Genomic DNA, 24,576 nt, shown 5'->3' on the forward strand with positions numbered 1-24,576 from the left:
GGCTGGAGAGATGACTCCGTGATTAAGAACCCTGGTTGTTCTTACAGAAGACCTGGGTTCGAATCCCAAAACCCACATGGCAGCTAACAACTGTCCATAACTCCAGTTCCAGAGGATCCGACAGCCTCTTCGGACCCCCGTGGGCATTGCACAACATGGGTGCACTTACCTACATGTAGGCAATACATGCATACACATAAAAAATAAGTAAAATTTAAAAAAATAATAAAGAATGCTATTTGTACGAGTATTTGCTTGCATGTATGTAAGTCCACCCATGTCATGCAATGCCCTCGGAGGTCAGAAGAGGGTGTCGGATCCCCTGGAACTGGAGTTATGGACAGTTGTTAGCCACCATATGGGTGCTGAGATCTGAACTCAGGTCCACTGCAAGACCTGCCAGTGCTCTTAACTACTGAGCCATCTCTCCAGCCCCTGACATAGCATTTAAAAATAAAATTAATTAATTAATTAATTAAATAAATAATGAAGCTGGGTATGGTAGTGCACGCCTTTAACCCCAAAACTCAGAAGGCAGAGGCAAGCGGATCTCGGTGAGATCAAAGCCAGCCAGGTCTACATAGCAAGAGTCAACAGGGAGACCCTGTCTCAAAAAGATTAAAAAAAAAAAAAAAAAAGTAAATAAATAAAACTACTTGCTAATTAGTTTAAACTTCAATGTAACCAGTGTAACCATCCATGTACAGGAAATGGCTACTGAGGGGAATATGACACCTGGTTGATGACGCGCTGTTTTCACTTATGTGGAGAAGGTCATGGTCCACACCTGATGGTCCTGGGCCGGGCCCTAGTGTCTGGAGCCTTCTCAGCATAGCAGAATCCAAGGGAGTCACCAGGAGGAGCCAACAGAGCCCTAGGATGGAAGACCCTGGATCCAGGGCCCTCACACCCAGCCCAGGAAGAGAGTGGCCAGATCCTCCTGTTGACCAGGGATGTGAGGCTAGCCGGAAAAAGGGGACTTAGGGTACTCACTGTTAGCTCCCTGCGTGCTACTGCTGAGCCTCAGGCATCAAAGAATGACAACACCTGCCTTGTCATGAAACCATTTGGGTCAGGCTCCACCCCAGAACTGGGCAGGGGTGGGCTCCATTCATATCAGGACTGAGATGCAGCCGTGGAGCCTCTCTTCCCAAACAGGTGATTCAGGGAGTTGTGTGTGGCACATAAGAGGCTGAGGACTGTCTATGTGGCTCCAAGTGGAAGAAAGGGCAGAGGGTACCAGAGTGACCCCAGGAGGGCCCACACCTCTGTCCATTCACTTAGCTTTTCTTGGCCACAGGCCCCTGCCAAAGCAACATCAGGCCTGGGCTGGGGCTTGCAGTTTCTCCCACTGGTGCAGAATGCAAGGCCCAGGGCATGGTGTGGTCTGGGTGTCTCAGCAGCCAGGGTCAGGGAGACCAGGTCCCAGCTTTGAGTCTTTGAGACAGCCCTGCCCTGCATCCTGGGGTGGGCAGAGCACAGGACAAGCCTGCCACAGTTCACCTCACCCCTGGACCCCCCAGTAATAATCTGAGACAGTGCTTTCCAACAGAACCATGCATGGAAGAATGGAATCACACGGAGAGCCACAAGGAACACTCCATTTTCCAGTAGCTTCATGAAGAAAAGTTTTTTTTAAGTGAAATTAATTTTAATGACTTTTTTCTTTGGTCTTTTCGAGACAGGGTCTCCCAGTAGCCCAAGCTGGCCTGGAACTCACTATGTAGACCAGGCTGGCCTTGAACTCACAGAGATCCACCTGCCTCTGCCTCCCAAGTGCTGGGATTAAAGGCGTGCACCACCATGCCCAGCTTTAATAGTGTATTTTATTTAAACCCATATCAAAAAATTATTATTTCAGCATGTAATAAAATTACTAATGAGACATTTTACATTCTTTTTTGGGTGTTAAGTCATGGAAATCGAAGTATATTTTATGTGTACAAAGCATACCTCAATTTGGACCAGCCAGTCATGTTCTGGGTATTTGGTGGCTGCTAGGCAGATGTCCTAACAGGCAGTAGCTCTCTCACCTGTCCCTGTGGCTCAGAGGAAGCAGCCATGGCCCAGCACAATGTACAACCCTCTCCCACCCCATAGTAGAGTTTGGACTTGAACCCAGGTCAGCCTGACTCCCTACCACAAGACCGTTTTTGTTTGTAAGGCTCTTTCTACAAAGGAGCCAACCTGGGCTGGGATGTAGCTGTTATTAGAGTGCTGACCTAGCATGTACAAGACCCTGTGTTCAATACCTAGCACTGTATAAACAGGGTGCGGTGGTTTACAGCTGTAACCCCAGTACTCAGGATGTAGAGGCAAAAAGATCAGAGGTTCAAGATCATCCTTGGCTACACCTTGGCTACATAGTGAGTCTAGGGCCAGTCTGGGATTCAGAAGACTCTGTCTCAAAGGAAAAAGTGATTCCTGCTAACCAGCCCTGCAGCCCTGTGTGTGTGTGTGTGTGTGTGTGTGTGTGTGTGTGTGTGTGCAAGGAGCTGCTTCATCAGTGTGCAGGCCTGAGCCAGCATCTTCCCAGCCTGAGGTAATCAGGTAGACTTCCCTAAGGTGGTTTCTCCCCACTCAGCCCCAGGGCAGCAGGCCATCCTGAGCATGGAGTGAATGGGGGCTTTAGGTGGGAGGTCAGAGGAAGGAGCTGCTGTGATTGCAGCTGCCAGTTCTGCCTCCCCATGGGGCTCTGGTCCCAGGGTCTCTCTGGTCCCCTGAGCCCCATCAGGAGCTCCCAGGTAGGGTGGGGTGGTGAGGCCTGCCTGGGCCCCTTCAGTTTCAACTACGTGGAGACAGGGAAATGTGACTGCAGGACCAGCAGGGAAACCAGGCTCTGTGCATTTGAAGATGCATCATCTAAGTCTGCCTACCCACAGTCAGCAACCTGAACATGTGTTCTAAGGCCCTAAGGAGCCATGTGGGTCTCACATGTGCAGGGAAAATCACAGGAGCACTGGGTCAGGAGCCAGGCAGTGACAGTGGAGCCTGCTTCTGCCAACTGTCTTGCTCTTGCCTCAGAGAGCTTCCCCCCCTTGAGTATCAGTTTGTCCCTCTGTATGTCGGGCTAAGTCCTGAGGAGACTCTGAGAATGTGGCCTGTGTCTTCAGGCTGTGCTCTGGCCTTGGGAAGGGGGCAATCTGGGCAGGCTTCAGAGAGGAGGTGAGCTGGGTGCAGACTGATGGCAGGGGGTGAGGCTTAGGAAGCGAGACTGCTATGGGAGTAAAGGTAGATCGGGGTTGGAGGGCACTGAGCTCTGCAGAGTCAGGTATTTGGGGAGGCTACATGGCTCTGCAGGGCCATGGACCACAATCCACTGTGAGCCCAGCATTGCAAAGACCCCATCTCTGATGCTCTCATCTGCCCCACCTGACAGATGCAGAAGGGAGCTCAGAGAAGTGAGCCAGTTGCCCATGTCCATGCGGAGCTGCATTTTCAACCTACACCTGGCCAGCCCATGTGCCTAAGATGGCAGTTCCTGGGCCCTGCAGGCTTTGGTCTTCACCCTCTGCATGCCCTGTACACCTCCAGAAATGGGTAGCTCAGTCCCCGTGCTCCTAACAGGTGAGAGACTCCTCCTGCTCTAACTGGTGAGGACCCCACACCAGCCCCAGAATCAGGGTGGTCCAACAATCCTGGACAAGGATGCTTTGCTTCTACCACCAATCTCTAGGATACTAAGACTTCCTTCCCCATGCCAGGCAGGCACGGTGCCAGGCTCCTCACACATACTTCTTCATTTCCAGTAAGAGGCTATAGCACAGCTGTGATCGTCTATTGTTCCATTTTTTTTGGATGTATAGCTGAGGCTCAGAGAGGTTAAGCAACCTGGCCAAGGTCACAGAGTGTGTCACCAGTTAAACTGGACCCAGTTTTAGAGGACTGTAGAGTGCGAGCCTGACCTAGACCAGATCAGCACCCTTTCCAGCCCCACCTCCTCTCTCCCGCTAGCTCCCAACCCTCCATGAGCTTCATGGACATGAGCTTCTGCCCCCCTCTTTAGCCACCCCCAGGCTCCTCCCTGTTCAGGTACCTCCTGAAGCCAGAGCTGTCCCCAGGGCCAGCGTAATTATAGATTTTGGAGGAGGGGCATTTGTATTCTGCAGCCCCAGGGCCTGCACAGGCCTGACTGACTCTCAGTGAAAATCAGGGAAGACAATTAAATCCAGTGTCCACAAATTAGGATTCTGTGGGAGAAGGAGCAAGGGCTTGATTGAGCTCGACATCTTCTGTCTTTCTGCTGTTAATTGGGGCAGCTATGCACTCATTAACCCCAGGCCCTATCAGCCATCACTGCAGGGACTGGTGCTGAGACCTGGCCTGTTTGGCTTCTGGCAGGCTGGAGTAAGCTGGGGCCTGGACTTCCCTTCTGCATCAGGCTCACTCCCTCCTGGTCTGGGCCTGGGCCAGCCAGACAGCTCAGGTTTTGCCTTCAGTCCTGTACTCCAGTCCCCTCCCCTGGCCCCCACTATGTGACCCAGGCCAGCCCCTTTGCCTCTCTGAACCTGCATGCATATGATGCACTTCCACATATGCGGGCAAAACAGTCACACACATAGAATAAATAAATTTTTGAAGAAAGGTCAATGTGGTAAATGTGTATTCTGTGTGATTTTATCATTTCTAGAAAGCCCCCAATGGCTTCCCTAGCCATAGAGGTGGCCCCTAAGGGAACATTTCCCAGCTTGCATCTGGACCATGTCCCCAGACCCCCACTGCACACCCCGCTGCTGAGGTCTTCACTCCTGCCAGTGCAGTCTCCTTGGGCAATCAATGTCTTGGTCCCCTGACACACAGGTGCCACAGTTTTCACGGTCTGTGTGTTTGGCTTGTTTATCTTGGTGCTCGTCATCCACCTGGAGCACAGGCGCCTTAAAGCAGGGATTCCAGGCTGTTTCTCCCTTGTGTCCCTGCCACCAGGATGGTGCCAGACACAGGACAGGCTCTCAGTGAACCCCACCACACTCAGGAGGACACTGGTCACAGTTCCTGTGGCGGGCTGGCCTGAATGCGCATTGAGTGTTTTCCAGCAGCCTGAGAAACCAAAGCTCGGCAGGCCTGGGGCCAACAGCGCCAGTCCCCTGCTGAAGTGTAAAAGGCAGGAAACCCTTCCTATATATATGCCAGGCACTGTACAAGAGACTCTGCTTCCTCACAAAGACTTGCTGAGGTGGACTATCATCAGACAGATTCACAATGGAGTAACAATGCTCAGAGAGGGATAGCTGGGCCTGATGACACACAGCAAGGCACAAAGTCAGCTCACAGCTTGAGAGCTTACTGGGAAATTCTTCCTGCACAGCTGGCATTTTTCTCTAGCCCCTCTCTTTTTCTTAGAAAGTGTGACACTGGGGGCATTCTAGTCCCACCCCTGGAGAGGAGCTTTCTGGTCTGATGAGGCTGGAACCTACCTGCCTAGACCTCTCACCTGGATCCCATCAGGAAACTAAAACTTTCCTGAAAGGAAAGCCCAGGTGAAGGGGGCTGAGAGACATGGCCCCAGCCAGAGGCTCCCCCCAACCCCCCAGACAGTACTATGGCCCTGGACTGGGCTCAGGGGAGGCCCCAAGGGCTTTCTGTCTCTTCCTGGGCCTCTCACAGTCTGACAAGCTGCCTGCGCCGAGGTGAGGTGACTGTCTTATAAGGAATGGTAAGAGTTGGCTGGAAGGAATCTTGTCAAAAGACTGAAGGAATATGCAGTGTGCCCTAGTGGGAAGATGGCTGCCCAGGCTTGCAGTCAGCACAGGAGGAATGAGAGACACCAGCCCTCCCAATAGGACAGGGCCTATCTCAGGGAGCCCACAGGGGGGAGCAGACACACACCATACACATTCTCATGACTACTGTATAAACCAAGGCTGAGACTGAGTTTGCATATGGGCCACAGTTGTTCACTGTGCACTATCTGCACTGGCCACAAAGCTAGCACACCCCCTGTCCCCTCCAGGCTTGCCCAGGGGAGGCTGTTTGTGGGTACTCTGGAAGGAGGTACGGGTACAGGTTCTGGAGGATCTTGGAGAAACAGATCTTCATCAGCATGGGGTGTCAGAGGAGACTCTTAGGAGAAGGGCCAAGCTTGGACTTGAAGATGGCAGGGCTACACAGTGAGGGAAGACTCCAACAGGAAAAGGCAGGCTACAGACAGCTTCCCACGTCCATCCACCTCTCCACAGGGTACCTGTACCACCAGCACTATTATTTACTTAATATTTATTTTCAAAGCATCTTTCCCATTTTACTTAAATAAATTCAGCTTAAAAGGAGACTTTTATTACTGCCATAAATGGAAAACTAGCACTGCTTGCCATGAATAGAGGAAAACTGTAAAAATCAACACTATGTGAGCTGACCGGCATCGGTAAATCTCAGTGAGCAATGCTGCTGCGGGCTCCTGTCTCTGCCCCAATTTGCTGCGTTATCAGGAAGGCGGGCAAAGGGGAGGTGGGTGAAGAGGAGGTCTCCTGCTAAATCGGCACTGCACAGAGATGTTTTTCCCAGCCAAAGTATCTCGGGACATTAGTCCTGCTGAAGTTTGGGGCATTCCTATAACCCCCGTGCTGGTTCCCCACCACTGGTCCAGTTCTACAATTTACACCGTGGTTACACCTCTCAGGCCTGGTGCTGCACCACAGACAGTGCCATTCCCTGCCATCAGAATCCAGATGTGGCTTTCTGTCCCCTCCACTTTACAGTGCTTGGGCTGCTTGGAATGAGTAAAGGGGGAACCAAGGTACGAGTCCCTTTGGTCTGTTGTCCTCCACGCAGGGAAGGAACCACCAGAGAAGCTGGATTCCTTCCAGATACACCAGCAGGGCAGGGATGTTGTGCTTGTGTATAACAGACAGGAACACGTGAGGGAGTAGAACACAGAATTCATGAATTTTGAATGAAATGGGGAACCTCAAGGCAAGGCTACCCCTGTGCGGGGGTGCAGTTCGTCTCCAGCACAGGACCAACACCCCAGTGGTCATTTCCCATCCCATCTGATCTAAGGTTCTAAGTTCATCTCTGCAGCCTTGAGCTCCTCAGTTCCTGCTCTAGGTGCAACAAGTGCAGCTATGATGGCCTCAGTGGGAAGAGGAGCTGGAGGAAGGTCAGGGGCCGGGTGGGGGGTTCAGGACTTTGGGGTCATGTTTTGTAAGCTGCAACTTGCTGTATGGCTTTGTCTGGGCTGATGCACATCTTTGCGCTCTGTCTCCCACCCACCTCACTGGCTGAAGGCTTATTTTGAGCAGGGAATGAATTAATGAATGTAAAGAGGCTGTTTTGGTGTGCAGGACTCTGTACATCCCCACACCCAGTGTTCTCTGGTGGAGCGGTTCATTGCTAAAGATTTAAAGATGAGCACATTCGGCTAGCTGGGGTTTCTGCCAACCCTGACTGGGGAATGTGTGTGTGTGTGGGGGGTGTTGGTAGGTGGAGGGGGTTTCCACAACCAATAAAAATAAAAAGAGGGCTGGAGAGATGGCTCAGCGGTTAAGAGCACTGACTGCTCTTCCAGAGGACCCGGGTTCAATTCCCAGCACCCACATGGCAGCTATGAACCGTTCTTAACTCCAGTTCCAGGGGAATCCAAAGCCCTCCTCTGACCTCCGTGGCATTGCATGACACGGGTGCACTCACATACATGCAGGCAATACACTCATACACATAAAATAAAAATTATAAAGAAAATATAAAAAAATAAAAAAGACAAAAAGAGCAAATTTGAGTACCTAACTATATGCTATGTTCCTAGTGATTCTGTGCCTCAATTTCCTCATCCATGAAATGGGAGTAAATGGTAGCAGCTGCCTCAGTGGATTCTTGTGAGATGTAACAATACCAGTGTCTATAAGGAAGGTGGCGTCTACACTGGGGAGAGCCATTTCCTTTCCCTTTTTCTGTCTTATTAGATCTTGTTTGTTGTTTGTTTGCAGTACCAGGGACAGAACCCAGGGCTTGTACATACTAGGTAAGCACTCTACCACTGAGCTACAGTCCCAGCTCTAGTTTTTTGCTTGCTTTTTGTTTTATTGTATTTTTTTGAGACAGGGTCTTTCTATAGTCCCATTTGGCTGGGAACTTGCTATACAGCCCAGGCTAGCTTCAATCTCACAGAGAGAGATCTGCCTGCTTCTGCCTCTAGAGAGCTGGGATTAAAAATATAGGCCACCTTGCCCAGCTCCCTAGTTATTTTTAATCCAAGTGCGATTTACATAAAATCCATCACTCTAAAGTAGAGGCTGCAGAGGCAGTTGAGGCTCACAGTTATCTGGTCCCCACATGTTCTCATCACCCTAAAGGAAGCCCCCCACTGTGAGGCAGACCCCCATCCCTTCCCCCAGTCCCAGCAGTCCCAAGTCTGTGCCACTTCTGTGGACTGGCCTCTGCTGGCTATGCCTGTGTCACAGGGTGTGGTCCTCCATGACGGGCTTTCTGCACTGAGCACCTTGGGGTGTCAGATATCAGTGTTTTAGTACTTTTTTGTTTTGTTTTACATTTTTATTTACTTTGTATGGGCAAGTGGGGGGTGCACATGCCACGGGTATATGTGGAGGTCAGAGGACAACTTGTAGGAGTCGGTTCTCTCCTTTCACCATGTGGATTTTGGGGATCGAACTCAGGTCATCAGACTTGGCAGCAAGTAGTACCTTTACTGAGCCATCTTATTGATCCTAGTTACTTTTTGTATAAGTCCCTTTCTTCCTCCCTCTCTCCTTCCCTTCCTTCCAAGAGAGGGTCTCATGGATCCCAGGTTGACCTAGAAGTTGCTATGAAGCCGAGGATGACCTTGAACATCTGATCTTCTTGCCGCCACCTCCTAAGTGCTGTGATTACAGCTGTGAGCCACTATGTCTGATTTATGCAGTATTCTTGACAGAACCCAGGGTTTCATGCATGCTATACAAGCACTCTACCAACTGAACTCCATTCCCAGCTACAAGTGTTTCTTTAATGCCATAATTTTTTTCTCTGATTCCTACCACAATGGAAGAAGTGGCTCTCTCATTCTCCTTACAGATGGAGAAACTGATAAGGATTTCCTGCCAGGCCACTCAGACACCATGTATGTGTACCCAACCAGGCAGGCAGTGCTGTTGTCAGGGGGGCAGGGTGCCTTCCAAGGCCACCAACACATATCCAGGGAGGCAGCAGAGGAATTACAAATCTATGGAGATTTAAGGAGAGCAAAAATATTCTGGCACTTGCAGGATTGTGGGAGTTGAGGGTTTCCCCAGTGGAATTCCCGCCTCCTCTTCCCACATGCCGGCCACAGAGAGGGAAAGGCAGGTGTGGGAGACCCAAGGAAGGTGTGCCAGAGCCCAAAGGAGAGAATCAAGCAGGCTGGGGTCCCACTGGCTTACAGACACTTTCTTTTTCTTTCCCCCATGCTGGTCTTGCAGAGCCAGGGGTGGGGGCACATTGCCTTGACAGCTAGTGGGACTCAGGGGTGCCAGTGAGGGCCAGGATCTGAGCCCCAGGGTATAATCCCGGAGACCAGGTATTCACCTACCCTTCTAGCCAGGGGCAGAGAAGGGCAAGTGGGAGGGAGGATGAGGCTGCCCCAAGACACAGGGGAACACCCCGGATGTAGTAAAGAGAAGAGAGCAAAGCTGTATGAAGACATATGGGGTCTGAGGAGGAGGGGAAGGGGGCAGGAACAGAGCAGAGAAAGAAGCAGAGATGAGGGGGGCAAAAGTGAGGTGCAGAGGCCACCTTTTGGAGAAACCAAGCCACACTGTAGTACTCCACAGCAAGGTTCCTTGGGGCTCAGCTGGCAAGGGCAGAGGAAGGAAGACTCTTACCTCACACTTTCCAGGAATTAGCCCAGGTCAACTCTGGCCTCTGGACCTTGTGCCTGCCTGGTCCCAATCCCTGTCCACTCTGCCCAACTATACTTAGGAAACCCAAGGTGGCACTCAAGGTTGGCTCTGGAGTTAGGCCAGGATTAGAATCCCTATTGCACTTCCTTACCACGGGCTAATCCTAAGCAAATCTCCAAGCCTCAGTTTCCTCATCTACAGAATGGGAATTATGAGACCCGCACTGGCTCTGAGGAGCACTAACAAGCTGGTGAGGATCCTTAGCTGTCCATGTTGCAGCTCCTCTTTCTTCAAGGTTCTAGTCCCCTTTTCCTGGGAGAGGACTGGCCTGGCCTGGCCTCTTCAAATGCAAGGACTGTTCTAGAACCGGAAGTCCTGAGCAGCAGGGGTTCAGCCCCACCCCAGGGTCTTTGTTCTTACTGTTCTCTCTGCTTGGGCCAGAGGTGTAGCACCAGAAAAAAGGAGGGTGTGTGGGGCTCCAGCATCTGGCTGGTAGCAGGGGACTACTGTCCTCAAGGAGGAGTCTGGGCACATAATAGGGCCAGCAGGTGACTCTAGCCCTGCCCTAGGCCTTCCCTAGGCATCAGCCTGCCCCTCCCCCCTCTGGGCCTGCCTGCCTGAGACCATTAGTGTGGCTTTGTTTTGAGTGCTGTTTCCACTACCATGCGCTCTGGCCGTGGGGCCTCCATTAGGGACCCTTTCCCGGGGCCGATGACAGGCGGCAAACAGCTCCCCAGCGAGTCGGCAGTAATTGCTGCTGTCTCCAAGGCCGGAAATGATTTTTTTAAAACCTCACAAAGCAAATCAGACACCCTGCCGCCTGCTCTCTGCCTTCCCACCTCAGCCAGGAACTAAGTCTGAGGGTTTGAGAACAGGGGTCAGTGGAGACTACTGGAACCCAAAAATATGCTATGGATGCCAGATTGAGGGACCCAGGCCCACCATGACCCTCAGTGCCTTAGTTTCCTCTTCCACAGACTGGGCGTGTAGAATAGTCCCAAGGGTGCCTGTGGATGGGGTCACATGAGGCCCAAAGGGGAGCCAGGAGGCAGGAGGGGAGGAAAGGAGTAAGCCAGACTGGGAAGGACAAGGGGACAGGTCTGTGGCAGGGGAGGAACTTGGCACAGAGCACCTGCACACCCAGTTCCCACCTCCCTCCCAGACCAATTGCAACAGTCCCCAGACACTAAGGCACTCCCAGCATCCCACAAGCTCATACTCAGTGAGACTCAAATCATACTCCGGGCCTTCCCAGCAAGCAGTCTCCTGGGCCAGCTAAGCTCCCACTCCTTCCACTACACCAGGATGACCCAGGTCTTCCCCAATCAGGAAACTTCTAGTGTGTGTGGTGGTGATGCAGGCTGGGGAGATGACTCAAGACATGCCCCAACCACACACTCCTGCTACTGTGGGCAAAACACAGGGCTCAGGAGGGATTCTAGAGTTTGATCCTTAGACCCATGTACTGAAGCTGGGGTGGTAGTGGCCTGTGCTTGTAATCCCAGTGCTGGGGAGGCAGAAACAGGTGAATTTGGGGGACTTAGCCTAATCAGGGAGTCTCAGGCCAGTGAAAGACCCTGTCTCAAAGGAACAAAGATGGGGGCTGGAGAGATGGTTCAGCAGTTAAGAGCACTGGCTGCTCTTGCAGAGGACCCTGGTTCAGTTTCCAGCACCCACAAGGCAGCTAGCAATGGCCCATAACTCCAGTTCCAGGGGATCTGACAGCCTCTTCAGGCCTCAGTTGGCACTGCACAGCACGAGAGTACTTAAATACCTACAGGCAAAGTACACATAAAATAGGAATAAATAAATTAAAAAAATTTTTTTTTAACCCAAAGATGGATGGTGCCTGAAAAAGAGCAACACCCAAGGCGGGCTTCCATATACATGTGCACACACACGCCCCTTCATACACACGCATGCTTGCATACACATACATACAAACTTCTAGTATGAAGCACTTGCTTAGTATATGTGAGGCCCTAGGGCCGATTCCCAGCATCACCTCCTTTAGAACTCCAGGCAAACCAGGGGCCTGTTTGGGGGCAGTGGAGGGGGGGTTCTTGTCAGTCTCAGAGCATTGTGACCTCTGAGAAAAATGGGAGCCACTGGTCTGGGATCCCAGCTTACCTCTGGTCATTCATTCCTTCATTCATTCACTTGTTCAGTACTCATTTGGCTGACATTTGTTGAGTACCTGCTCTGTGTAGGTATTTTTTTAAATTATGCTTATGTGTGTACACATGGGGGAGTGTCTGTACATGTGTGAGTGGAGGTATCCTCAGAAGCCAAAAGAGGATGTCAGAGCTTCAGGAGCTGAGATCACAGGTGGTTGTGAGTCACCCAACATGGCTGCTGGGAAATGAACTCAGGTGCTTTGCAAAAGCAGTATGTGCTCTTAACTGCTGAGCCATCTCTCCAGCCCCAAGCGTGTGGATATTTTTGAGATATACAATACAGGGGCTGGAAAGATGGCTCAGCAGTTAAGAGCACTGACTGTTCTTGCAGGGGACCTAAGTTTGATTTCCAGCATCCACATGGGCAGCTAACAACCATTCATAACTCCAGTTCCAGGGGATCTGACACTCTCTTCTAGCCTCTGCCAGCCCTGCATGACACGGGTGCACTTATATGCATGCAGGCAAAACACTCATACACATAAAATTAAAATAGTAAATAAATAAATATTTGAAATATGCAATAGGACATGGTGGTGCACACCTTTAATCCTAGCACTCTGGAGGCAGAGGATCTGTGAGTTCAAGGCCAGCCTGGTCTACAGAGTTAGTTCCAGGCTGGCCAGGGCTGCATAGTGAAACCCTGTCTCAAAGAAATATACAATACATATGTGTGATCCTGAGTTTTCATTTGAAGGATGTGTAAGTGTGGATACTATGTACGGACAAAGAGAGAGGCAGGGGACTGGGAAGGCCACGTGAGAAGGGAAGAAGACAGGTACAGCAGAGAGAAAGGGGCAGAGACACAGAGGCAGAGTTAGGGAGGAAAAGAGATGGAAAACCAGAGAGAGTAACTGAGAAACCAGAGGAAGTGGACCCAGGGAGAAAGACCCAGGCAGATGGTAGGCAGAGTGGCTAGCCCCACTGGTGGCTCTCAGGGCCCTTCTCGGCTCCCCAGTTGACCTCTAAAGGGCACCACAGAAAGCAATGTGCCTGTCCCTGAAACAAAAGCCAGAAGGCACAGGATTCCAGCCCGGTCCCTCCTAGCCTGCCTATCCCCCAACCACAGTCACCCAAACACTCCAGGCACATGTTCAGGCAAAGCCACCATGCCCTGTGCCTGGGATCCCCAGGTAGGGACACATAAGCAGTACACATGTCTCCAGGGACCCACCACTCTCCTGACAATGCCTGACCGAGAACTGGAGGTGCCTTGTGGGACAGAAAACAGCACCCTTAGTATCCTAACAGCCCTTCCTCCTCCAAGGCAGCCTCACAAGCCAGGGCAGTGAGCCAGGGCATTGTTGGGTTCAAAACCCTGGGCTGTCCATCCACACACTTGACTGGCAGCTGGGCAAGCAGAGGATACAGGCTTGCTCTGTGCATTCCACCTGGGCTTGAGTCTGGCTGTGCCCCCCACATCTGTCTTTCTAGGCAAGCTGCTTCAGATCTCCTCCCAACATCCTGGTTGGAGAAATCGGGGTGCCCTTGTCTTTGTGGGAGTGAAGATCACATGGTAAGAGGACAGCTGAGAAGCGTATGGAGAAAAGGCTTGATAAATGAGGCACAGAGCTCATGACCTCATAGCCAAGTACATGGGTGGGAGGATCCCAGCCCCGACACCCCACCACATCTGCCACTGTGTACAAAACACAGGTCTCAGGGGGGACTCCAGAGGTCTAGAACTTAGGCACAAATTCAGCATTGTTTAGATGGGGAAACTGAGGCCTGGGAAGGGCCAGGACCTGCCAAACACAAAGCAAGGCAGAGGCAGGGAGAAGCTGGGCAAAACTATCAGTATCTGCCTGCCCCTCTCTGACTGAGGCAGTTTCACATTGAGCTGGAGTAAAGGCAGCAGGTCAATGTCCCCCTCCTTCAACAGGGGGCTGGAAAGGCCCACCCCACCCTGTCTCCTATGTGGGGCCCAGGTTCTGTCCCCACCTTGTTGTCAGTATGAGGCTCAGCCTGGGAAATAAGGTAAAATCTCTCCATGACATCCCTGGCTAATAAGTAGCTGGGTCCTGCTTGTACACCTTCTGTGATGGGGTGCTTACGCCTGGTACCCTCACTGATCAGGGCTGAGCACTCTTCTTTGAACTGAGTGTCACCTGTTACCTATATCTTCTTGAAACCTAACTATTCCTTATGAGTTTAGGTCTATGTCTCCCCACTAGCCTGAGAACTCCCCAAAGCAAGAACCTTATCTGTCCCCTTCACAAATAGTCCCCAGTGGCTAAAATGGCAGAGCAGAGGCAGATGCTCAATTGATACGAATGAACAAATGAATAAATGACTCACTTTTAACACTCAGCAGCAGCCCCACCCCCACCCCAGGCACAGTCCTGGCATGCCCCCAAGGCTGGACATTCCCACTCTGGATGCCTGCAGCCAGGCCTGGGTACCACTTGTACCACGATGCTCAAATGATTTCCTATAAATGAACCCACTGTTTTTAATACCCTGTTAGTATCATCCTAAGCAACTGTATCTGTGAAATCACAGTTTTGATGTGCTGGTTATATTTTCCTAGCCCACATTAAAATAAATGCACAATTATTAAAATGTAAGAGGTTTGTCTGGGCTCTGCCTAAGACCATCTCTCAGGGAGGGCCCAGTCTTGTTGAAGCCCTGGAGAAGCTCTAACAAAGATTGAAACTGGGGGACTGGATGGAGCTGAAACAGAGAGACCTCACTGATGGCTAGGAGAAGTGGGGGTGTAGGGGAAACTCAGCAGTGGGAGGAGCCTGGAGGAACAGCAGAAGCAGGCTCAGTTTCCAGCCTTTCTTACTCCAGGGCACTATGTACCATGAAGAGCCAGTGGTGGGCTCTGACCAGGTGATTGCAGGGAGGTTGACTTATCTGGGTTATCCCTCTGCCCATTTTTTGTCTTTGATGAATGAGTGTCACCCAGTCAGGAAGAAGGCCTGTGCCCCATTACCTGAATAGTAACAGGTTCCTTATGCACCCAGGGGCTGGCTTCTGGCCACTCATGGTAGGTGAAGGTGGTCTTACCCACTCTACCCAGTCCTTGCTGTGGCCAGCAGCCTCAGAGCAATTTCAGTTTTTAAAAATGCATTACCTTGGAAAGAAGAAGCATGAGGATCTGGGTCTCAGGTCCCTGCTTGTCACCCATCTACTCATTCCATGTCACCTCCCTGAGTGGGGCTTTGAGACACTTCCCACAACCCCGCCAGCTGCTGCTTGATCCCGAAGTCCCAGGGGGTGGCCAAGCACAGGTGGGCACAATTAGATCACACTCTCTCTCTCCCTTCTTCCTTTCCTTCTTTCCTTCCTTCCTTTTTTAAAAAGACTTTTTGTTTGATTGGTTTTTGTTTTTTTGAGACAGGGTCTTTCTATGTAGCCTTGCTGGCCACCAGGAAACTTTTCCCATCATCCTTAAGCAGAGAGTTCCCACGTTCTGCTGGCCACCTGTGGCTCCCATTTGGGGAAAAGGCCCAGGAGTCCACTGACCCAAGATGTCAAAAACAATTGTTGTGAGAGGCTTGGGAAGAACCATTCATGATGGTTTATTCCTCATCTGAGGTCAGCAATCTCTCAGGCTAAGGCAGAGTGTTTACAGGAGTAATTGATGGAATAATCACTAATTCAGGAGACAAAGGGAACACATTTTTCACATCATAACCTCCGGAAGACAAGACTCACTTTTCTCCTTCATCCAGTCACCAAACTAGCCAGCTCATCATGGTGAGACCAACAGTTCGGTAAGGAATCCAGAGAGGCCACAGTCATTTTTCAGTGCACTAGCTGCTCCATAAATGGCCCGGAGCCCCTCCTTCCTGGCACCCCGCTGCTCCTTCCTGGCAACGCAGCACCTCAGGCGTGCGAATCACTCACTGGACGAAGCAGCGGGCCAAACCGTGAGCTTTGTCTGCACTGGGGACATTAATAATTGACGGTGCTGGGCTGTGGGGGGCTGCATGCTGCAGTGGACTTCAGAGGCTCCTCCGTCTTCCCTAGGAACCAAACCAAGCCTAGCCTGAGCACCTGGCAATTCATACCCCGCATCCCCACCTGGTATGGGTGACTACTTCAAGGTCTTCACATCTCCAGATGCTAAGAATCAGCGGGGAGCTCATTAAAATTCAGATTCCAGGAGGGCTGGAAATGTAGCTCAGTGGGAGGGTGCTTGCCCAGCATGTATGTGCAGGGTCCCCAGGCTTGATCCCCAGCATGATTTTTTAAAAAGGGGGTGGGGGTCAGGGGTTGTGAAATTGCTCAGCCAAGGCTGCCACCCTGAGTTCCATGTCCAGGACTTACATAGGGGAAGGAAAGAACCAAGTCCTGCATGTTGTCCTCTGACCGCCATATAAGAACACCCAACAAAAGAAATTAATTAAATAAAAGAAGGAAGGAAGGAAGGAAGGAAGGAAGGAAGGAAGGAAAGCAGACATGACCAGTGCTCTGGGGGCATCTACATCTCACAAACGCCCTGGGGGACTCTGAGACTAAGGACCACAAATACCCTCACAGCGCTCCTGCCTTTCTGGCCCCACCCAAACAAAACATCAGAAAATATGGATTATGGACAGCTACAGAGTCCGTTCAGCAGCCTGTTTCCAACAGGCCCATGGCCTCAGCAAGATCCTGCCACCTTCCTGGTCCTTCCTGGTGAAACTCACAGTTTTACCAGTTCCCTGAGGAGCCAGGGAGTCCACACTAGGATTAGGGCTATGTGGACAAAGAAGTTCATCACAGGACTGGGCCCAGTTTGCCCCAAGGCTGATTTAGAGAAAACAGGTCCTGAGCCACCAGCACAATTTCATTTCGAATCTGGCCCCCCAGTTTGGTACAGACTCAGTGACCTTGGGCCAGTCATTGGCCCTCCCTGAACTCAGTTTCCTCATGTGTCTAACACCAGTCTCACATGAATGATGCCAGCCTGCATGAGTGCACAGTGAGAAAGGGCCTGGGTACCTGGAACACAGAGTCAATATTCCATTCACGACAGTTCCCTTTCCTTCCACCCCTGCTGGGGCATCGCAGTGAGCTAGCCCTTTCAAAACAGTTTCTGGAGCATGTACTAAGTGGGACTGAGCCTTATCACTCAGATGCCTTCCAAGAGCCATGCACTATTCATTCCTTGAAACTTTGCAAAGCTCCCTTTGAAGGGGATTGAGTGGAGGTCAGAGGGAGCAGGGGAGTAAACAGCTGCCTTTGCTGACCCACCTGGCCACAGGCATTCCCTGGGACAACCCCAGGGGCAGACATGTGCAAGGCAGTAGTCCTGGTGGCTGGGCAGGACTCGGAGCTGCAGCCAAGAGCAGCCACCAAACGAAGTAGTTGGGGTCCATGAACTCCCCAGGAAGCCCTGCTTCCAGCTCCCTTCACTCCAAACCCAGAGACACCTTCCTGACCCAGCCACATTTCCTGAATCAGCTGAGGACACACGGAGCCCAGGAATAATGAAACGATCAGGCTTCAATCTGCTAAACAGCAATTCCAGAGCTTTTTCAGCACACACAGCTTTTATCAAATTGGTATTCTCCTCCTGAACACAAATGGCTTATTAGACATGACCCACTTATTCGCCGTGTCTCACTATCATTAATAACAGTTTCTTTTTGTGATTAAGTGAATGGCTCCAGACCCTTCCTGTGGTGCTGGGTGCCAGGCCTGGCAGAGGGGAAGCGGGGGGGGGGTGTCTTGGCAGCCCCTACTTGGTGACTTTGAACCTGACAATGTTGGGAAGGCAACCTAATGTCCTCATTTCTTGAGGGACAGGACAGGAGGTCCCAAGGGGTGACCCATTTGCCCAGAGACACATAGGTCAGGAGGGAGTCAGATCCCCAGCAACTGCTCCTTTTCATCTAGCTCCTCCCCTGGGCCTTCATGGACCTGTCCAGGGTGGGAGATTACACCTCTGTGGGGGGCTGTAACCCCTAAGCATACCTGGCACCAGGGGGCAGGAGGCGACTGTCACACAAAGGGAAGTGCCTATTTCCTCAAGAATGACCCAAATCTTGGGGGCCCCTGATGCCTCAAAGAGGATCATAAACCTCAGGGCTCCATACTTGTACCTCAAGGGACTTCAAACTCAGAAAAGGAAAGTCTTTCCCTGGAGGAGCCTCCTAATATAAGTGCCAACAGTGACCAAGGAACTGAGCTAGGCAAGTTGGTGGGAGGGGAGAGAATGGGAGGAATTCCCAGTTTCCCCGTAACGGGAAAGCATGTGACAGGGAAATGAATGTTCTGGACAAAGCGCTGTCTTCGCCTGACAGACCCTGGAGCCCGTCTTGGCTCAGCCACTTTCTCACTGTGTGACCTTGGGCAACTCCCTTCACCTCTCTGAGCCTTGTTTCCCCATCTGTAAGTTGAGCATTGAAATGGCCCTTTCCCTATTTACTGTGGCTCTGGCCAGGTCAGCAGAAATGCATGAGGCATACAGAGGTACAAAAATGACACACAGAGAGGTCACTGTCATACATGATGAGACACAGGTGCAGGGATCTAGGCTTCCCTAAAAGCAGGGATCCTGAGCATGGCTTTGAACATGCACCCCCACAAAGGCCTTCCTTGGGTATCTGGCCCCTGCACACCCCTCATTCATTTCCATCAGGATAAATCATTCTGTTCTCTGTCTTTTGAAGGTACAAAAATGACACACAGAGAGGTCACTGTCATACATGATGAGATACAGGTGCAGGGATCTAAGCTTCCCTAAAAGCAGGGATCCTGAGCATGGCTTTGAACATGCACCCCCACAAAGGCCTTCCTTGGGTATCTGGCCCCTGCACACCCCTCATTCATTTCCATCAGGATAAATCATTCTGTTCTCTGTCTTTTGTGCAAACCCCCCTCAGTCTGGGCACACAGTGCACAGTGTGGGCGCTGAAGCCTGTTTGAGGATGGGATGGGTGGGAACAGAGTCTCCTCTGCTTTCATCCACTCTTGACCCCGTAACAGCCTGACTCACAGAGGCAGGGAGCCTCCACAGCTGCCTGCCTCAGCCACCCAACTCTATTGCCAACTTGGGCTCCTTTGGGGCAACAAGCTTCTAACACTTGGGCAGACAGTTCTGGGGACACTTGCTACAAACTCCCACACCAGCTGGAGTTGAGGGTTCCATGTTTCAGTCCTCTGGGGCCAAGCATGAGATGGGGGTACCCTATAGAAGGACGCAGGGATTTCCTGCTCACCCCCATAGACATACAAAACACCCCGAATTTCTCTCCACTCTGCCTCAGGCTGGAAGGAGCAATCTCAACTACTCTAGTGTCTCCCCAGACCCCCCTGAGTTGCCCTCATCCCTGGGATACCACCCACATGGCAAGGGAGACTGCCACCCGGGCTAGCAGATCTCAAGAGACAGGGTCTCCCATCCCCCAGAGCTATTCCCAGTAGCAGAAGGGATGGATAGAGACAAGGGGACAAGAGCAGCTTCAGTGTTAAACCCACAAAGGAGAGAGGCAGTGGGGCAGAGAGGAGTGGGTGGGCAGTGTGTGCATGCATGTGTGTCCCTGTCTGCAGGCAGAGAAGCAAGAGTTGTGGTGAAGCGAAGCATGTGTGCCCGGGTGCTAGCTGGCAGGGGGAGCCCACCAGCCAGTGTCTGATGCGTGTGCTTGGTGGGCATAAGTGTATTTACCAGCGAGGAGGGGGCTCAGAGGAGGTGTGTGGAGTTGTGAGTGTGGAGTGCAGAGCGCAAGGCTGAGTGTGTCCGCGGCTGTATGGTTGTCTCATCTGTGTGGTCGCGCGGGGGTGTGTGTATCCGCGTGTGCTCGCGTGGTGGGGGTTCTCCGAAAGCTGGGGGTGGGTGGGGGGTGCGCTTGGGGCTCCTCCTCTGCAGGGCTGACCAAGGGACCAGGGCGGGTCTCCATCCCCAGCAGGGGGCGCCCTGGGACTCCCTCCACGGCCCGCAGGTTCGAGCCCCGCGATGGCCAAGTTGGAGCGGCGCGGCCGGGGTGGGGTTCGGTGGGGAAGTCCGTGAGGGCGGCGCGCGAACTCACCGTGGCCGGAGACGTGGTTGTCCCAGGGCGCGTGGCCGGCGGACCGCGTGGCGCCACCGAGTTGCAGGAAAAGTGCCAGATAGTGGAGGGCGCCCAGCGCCGCGGCCAGCGGGGCCCCCATGCTGCGCGCTCTGGCCGGGGGGCGCCGCCGCCTCACATGGGGGCTCCGCAGCCCGCGCCCGCCGTCCCCTGCCCGCCGGCCCCTCGCCCCGCTCCCGCCGCTGCCTGTCGCCCGCCCGCCCTCGGTTCACAGCCCTCGCGCGGCTCGGCCCAGCCCCGGCTGCAGGCAGCTAGCGCACGCCCAGCCGGCCGCCTCCGACTGCGGGACTCTTCCCTTCCGCGGAAGGCCACTTCGTGCCGCCGCACGCGCCCTCCCCCTCGCTCCCGCCCCGAGCCGCGGCGGAGGGATCCGCCGCTTGATTTATCATCAAAGTTTTGCCCAGGCTGGGATTTTTAAAGCGGTACTCGCAACTTTCCTCCGGCTCCAGAGCGGGGGCGGAGACGGGCTGGGGAGCAGGAGGCCACCCCAGGGGCCTGGCTCCCGCGGAGCGGGACACAGGGGATTCGGAAACAGAAATCCGGTCTTGCAGTAATAAGGGGGAGAGGGGCAGAATCCACCTGCCGCCAGACCCAGTGCGCTCAGAGGGAATCCTCAACTTTGCTAGCTGGGCGGTGAGGGTCAGGGACCAGGAGAGGTGCAGGGCAAGTAGGGTCGGTAGGAACCTGGGCCGAGACACAGGTGAGCTGTTTAAAGCTCTGGCAGCCTTTGGCTCCCCGCGTGATCACGCGTGGTCTCACACTGTGCGCACCTCAAGGTCTTCATCTGAGACATGGGGACACTCGTCACCTCCAGATGTGATGATGTGTAAAGCGGTGAGCAGCGCGCGGCTCACACATCCCCTCTCTGGTTACTATTGTGGCTGCACTCTCTGAGACTCAGTTTTCCGCGTCTCCACAGTGGGAGAATGAGGCTGGCCAGTCGGGGGGGTGGGGGTTCGTTGTAGCTTAGAGGTGTTGGGCCTACGAGGTGACTTGGATCGCCCCCTTCTGGACTGTCACGCTCTCTCTGGACCGATGAGTCTAGACGGAGCCAGTGTGTGTGTGTGTGTGTGTGTGTGTGTGTGTGTGTGTGTGTGTGTGTGTGTGTGTGTGTGTGTGTGTATAAACGCATACACGCGTGTGTGTAGGGAGGCATAAAGCCACATTTATTCCCAAGACTGGCAATCCTACTGGGGCTGGTGGAGCAGTTAAGGAGGATTTGGGCCCGTTTAAAAAGGGAATACTTTCTTAAATCACAGAAGTAGCTTCTCTGAGGTTCTGCGCAGAACTGGCACAAGGCCTCTGACTCCCGGGAAGGCTCCCCTCCTGCTCTCGTTCTGCCTCAACCTCCGTTTCTGTATCACGGACAGCACATCCCACCTCCCACCATCTTTTCTGCACCATGGACGGCAGCACAGCAGGCCCGGCCCTTTGACGGTAGAATTCAGCACCACGGACAGACGCACCACTCCCCCTCAGCACTACGCACAGTGCCCGAAGTTTGAGAGAGCTTAGAGGCGGAGAGACACACCTCCCCCGCTGTCTTTACTCTGTCTTCACATCCCTCTTTCAGATATTATGGTGGAAAGCATACTGTTTCCTCAAGACTAAGGATCGTGGGTACCTCCCCCGTGCCAGGCGCCGCACATGTGAGTTATTTCAGAACCACGGACAGCACCCGGCAGCGGGGTTTCGTTCAGCGCCTTGGACAACCCCCCACGCGGAGGCGGGGCCGCTCGGCTTGGTCCTTTCAGCGCCATGGACCTAGACTACATTCATAGGACGAAGGGTCCACTTTTGCCCGGTTAGCGCTTCTTAATTTTTTTCCTACACAAAAGTGTCTAAGTTGTTCTGGGATGGTAAGGGGCTCTGGACTCTACAAGAGTTCATTCATTAATGAACCTCTATAAAATGGGTGCAGTCATTCTTATAATTTGAGAATCTTCCAGATTACCTAGCAGTGCTGAGGCTGACATCCAGGACTCTCAGCTCCAAGCACCGTGGAACCATAACTGAGGCTCAAACGTTGGACTTTCTCCTCTTAAATCCAGATGGGAAGGAGGGAACCAGGAAAGGGGACAAAAAGAGAGATCAAAAGAGAGGGGGTGAACTGGTCACTGCTGCAGAAGGAGGCCAGGTGAAGGCCGTACACTGCTGTTCTGCCACTGCCCCGATGACATGACATTAAACTGCATAACTTCTCAGGGTCTTTCAAGGACAGCCTCTAGGGACTATTTTTATTTATTTGGTTGGTTTGCTCATTGGTTTGCTTTTTGAGACAGTGTTTCACGTAACCCAGACTGTCCTTGAACTCACAGTCCTGAGATTCCAGGCAGCATGCACCACCATGCCCAGCTTCTAGGAATTATTTGACTTTGGAAAGGCTCATGATGTAATGACTGTGCAGAACCCTCTCATGGCCATGCTTATTTGAGAATCTTGACTTCTCTGGCTGGCATTCATCTTCCTGTGCTCAGCCACTGCTCCCTTCTTGAGCATACTTTCTCTTCCCATTGCATCCCTATGTGCACACACTTCCCCTTCTATCTAGCTGAGTCTTTCACGGGTCAAGGTACAGTCTGAGTCCCTAGGAAATACCTGCTGTCTTCTTCTAGTTCCCAGTCTCTGTTGTACCATGATAGACCTGCCCATGTGCCCAAAACTCTAATTATCTCACTTACTCCAGACAACAATCCACATAGGCAGAATAGTGTGGTTATGAGTGGACTCTCATCAGGCATGGTGGTGCCACCTTTAATCCCAGCACTCAGGAGGCAGAGGCAGGCAGATCTCTGTGAGTTCAAGGCCACCCCAGTCTACATAGGGAGTTCCAGGTCAGCAGAGGCTAGAGGGAGACCCTGTCTCAAAAAGACCGAAAAAAAGAGTGGACTCTCTAGGGGCTGGGAAGATGGCTCAGTAGGTAAAGCACTTGCTACTCCAGCATGAAGAGATGAGTTCACATCCCCTAAACTCATGTTAAGCCAGGTGTGGTAGCACACATCTGCAATCTCAGCACTCCTACAGCTGGATAGGAGTTGGGTACAGGATAATCCCTGGAAGCTGTCGGACCACTCTGATGTACACAGTGGTGAACATCATGAAACAAGGTAGAAGGTGAAGACTGACACCTGAGATTGTCCTCTAACTTCCACACATGAGCTATGCTATGCACATGTATGCATGTGCATGCACACACTATGAGATTAAAAGAAATGGTGAGCCCTAGAGTTATACCTGAGTTTCAAATGCTGTCACTGGCAAGCTCTGCTAACATAGGCAAGTCACTTAGCTTTTCTGCCTCAATTACCTCCTCCGTGATAATATAACTCCTTCTTAAGATTGTTGAAAGGATTAAATCAGCTGCCACATGGAAAGTACTTGGAACAGTGCCTGCACATAGAAATGCATGATGCATATTGACTACTGTTATCATCTACAGATCAGGAAACTGAGAGGTTAAATGTCTTGCCCAAAACAAAGTAGTGTTAGAACTGTGATGGCTTTGGCTCCAAGCCCATGTTCTCAGGCATATCTGAGCTGCTTTAGTTCAACCCACCCTCACTGAAGCTTAGAAACATAAGAACCAGAGAGGGTGACTTTCTCAGAGTCACACATATGCCAGAACGAGGTCCAGGCCCTCAGCTTCCCATCTCAGGGCTCTCCCACTCTGTCGTATCCTCCTATTTACATTCCCTGCAGCAAGCACCTACTTAAGCTGAACTTTACAGTTTACAAATCATACACACATCCATGACTCCTGAGGCCTTCTTTCTTTTGCAGTTGAGGAGACTGATGCTCAGCGTGATGAAGTCACCTTTGCAAAGGTACTCTGTGAGGTTGGCAGAGCCAGATGTGAGGGACAAATCCCCAGGCCCTCTCTTTCCCTGTATAACTGCATCTTGTCTGCTGCATGGATCCAAAAGCAAACTGCAGACCCTGCAGTGACTGAGTGGGCAGAGGGTAGCCACACCGTCCCAGGACAATCTCTGGGAGTCTACCAAGGTGGGGCATTCTAATCATTCAGTGGACTTTAGAAAGTTCAGGAGAGAGTAAGCTTCCTGTCCCCAAGAGGCAACTAAGCAAGCACCCAACAGTCACATGGATGGCATGAGGCAAACAAGCATCACTGACATTTCCCTTACATAAATGAGGCTTGGAAAGTGAGCAGTTCTTCTGCTGGAGAAGGGGCCCATCTCAAAGTTGCCCCAAGCAGGGGAACTTACACGCTTACTGCCAAGTCAGCAGCACTCTCTAGAGAGTCCCCACCCTCCCCTTGAGTCTGGGAGGCCGCCCTTCCTCCCCTCCTTGAAAGGTGTCACTTGAGCACTGTGGCTCTGTCAGTGGTAACAGCCGTAAGATTTGTCCTTTTAATCCAGAATCAATAACAAATTTCATTTAAAAATAAATTAAACCAGGCATTGGAAATCATTCACCGTGCGGGCCGGGGCCCTATAGAGCACCATCTAAATGGCTTCCTCTTGCTCATCTATCAATGTCATGAAGGGGGAAATACCTGAGCTGCCTGATTCATGGGGAAACAACTTAAATGTATCAGGCCCTAACAATGAGCAATGTAAGCCAGAGCCG

General features: G+C 52.1%; 1 protein-coding gene across 1 annotated transcript in view; it reads right to left on the reverse strand.

The window, feature by feature from the left end:
* Positions 1–20,296, reverse strand: part of Vstm2l (V-set and transmembrane domain containing 2 like) — a 30,936-nt gene extending 10,640 nt beyond the window's left edge. The window contains exon 1 of the mRNA XM_008855664.3: positions 19,951–20,296. Coding sequence (XP_008853886.1) covers positions 19,951–20,071 — 121 coding nt within the window. The 5' untranslated portion in view covers positions 20,072–20,296. The remainder of the gene's footprint in view (positions 1–19,950) is intronic.
* Between the last annotated feature and the right edge of the window lie 4,280 nt (positions 20,297–24,576).

This window comes from Nannospalax galili, unplaced genomic scaffold (genome assembly GCF_000622305.1).
Source record: "Nannospalax galili isolate Female #2095 unplaced genomic scaffold, S.galili_v1.0 scaffold228, whole genome shotgun sequence".
Lineage (NCBI taxonomy): Eukaryota > Metazoa > Chordata > Mammalia > Rodentia > Spalacidae > Nannospalax > Nannospalax galili.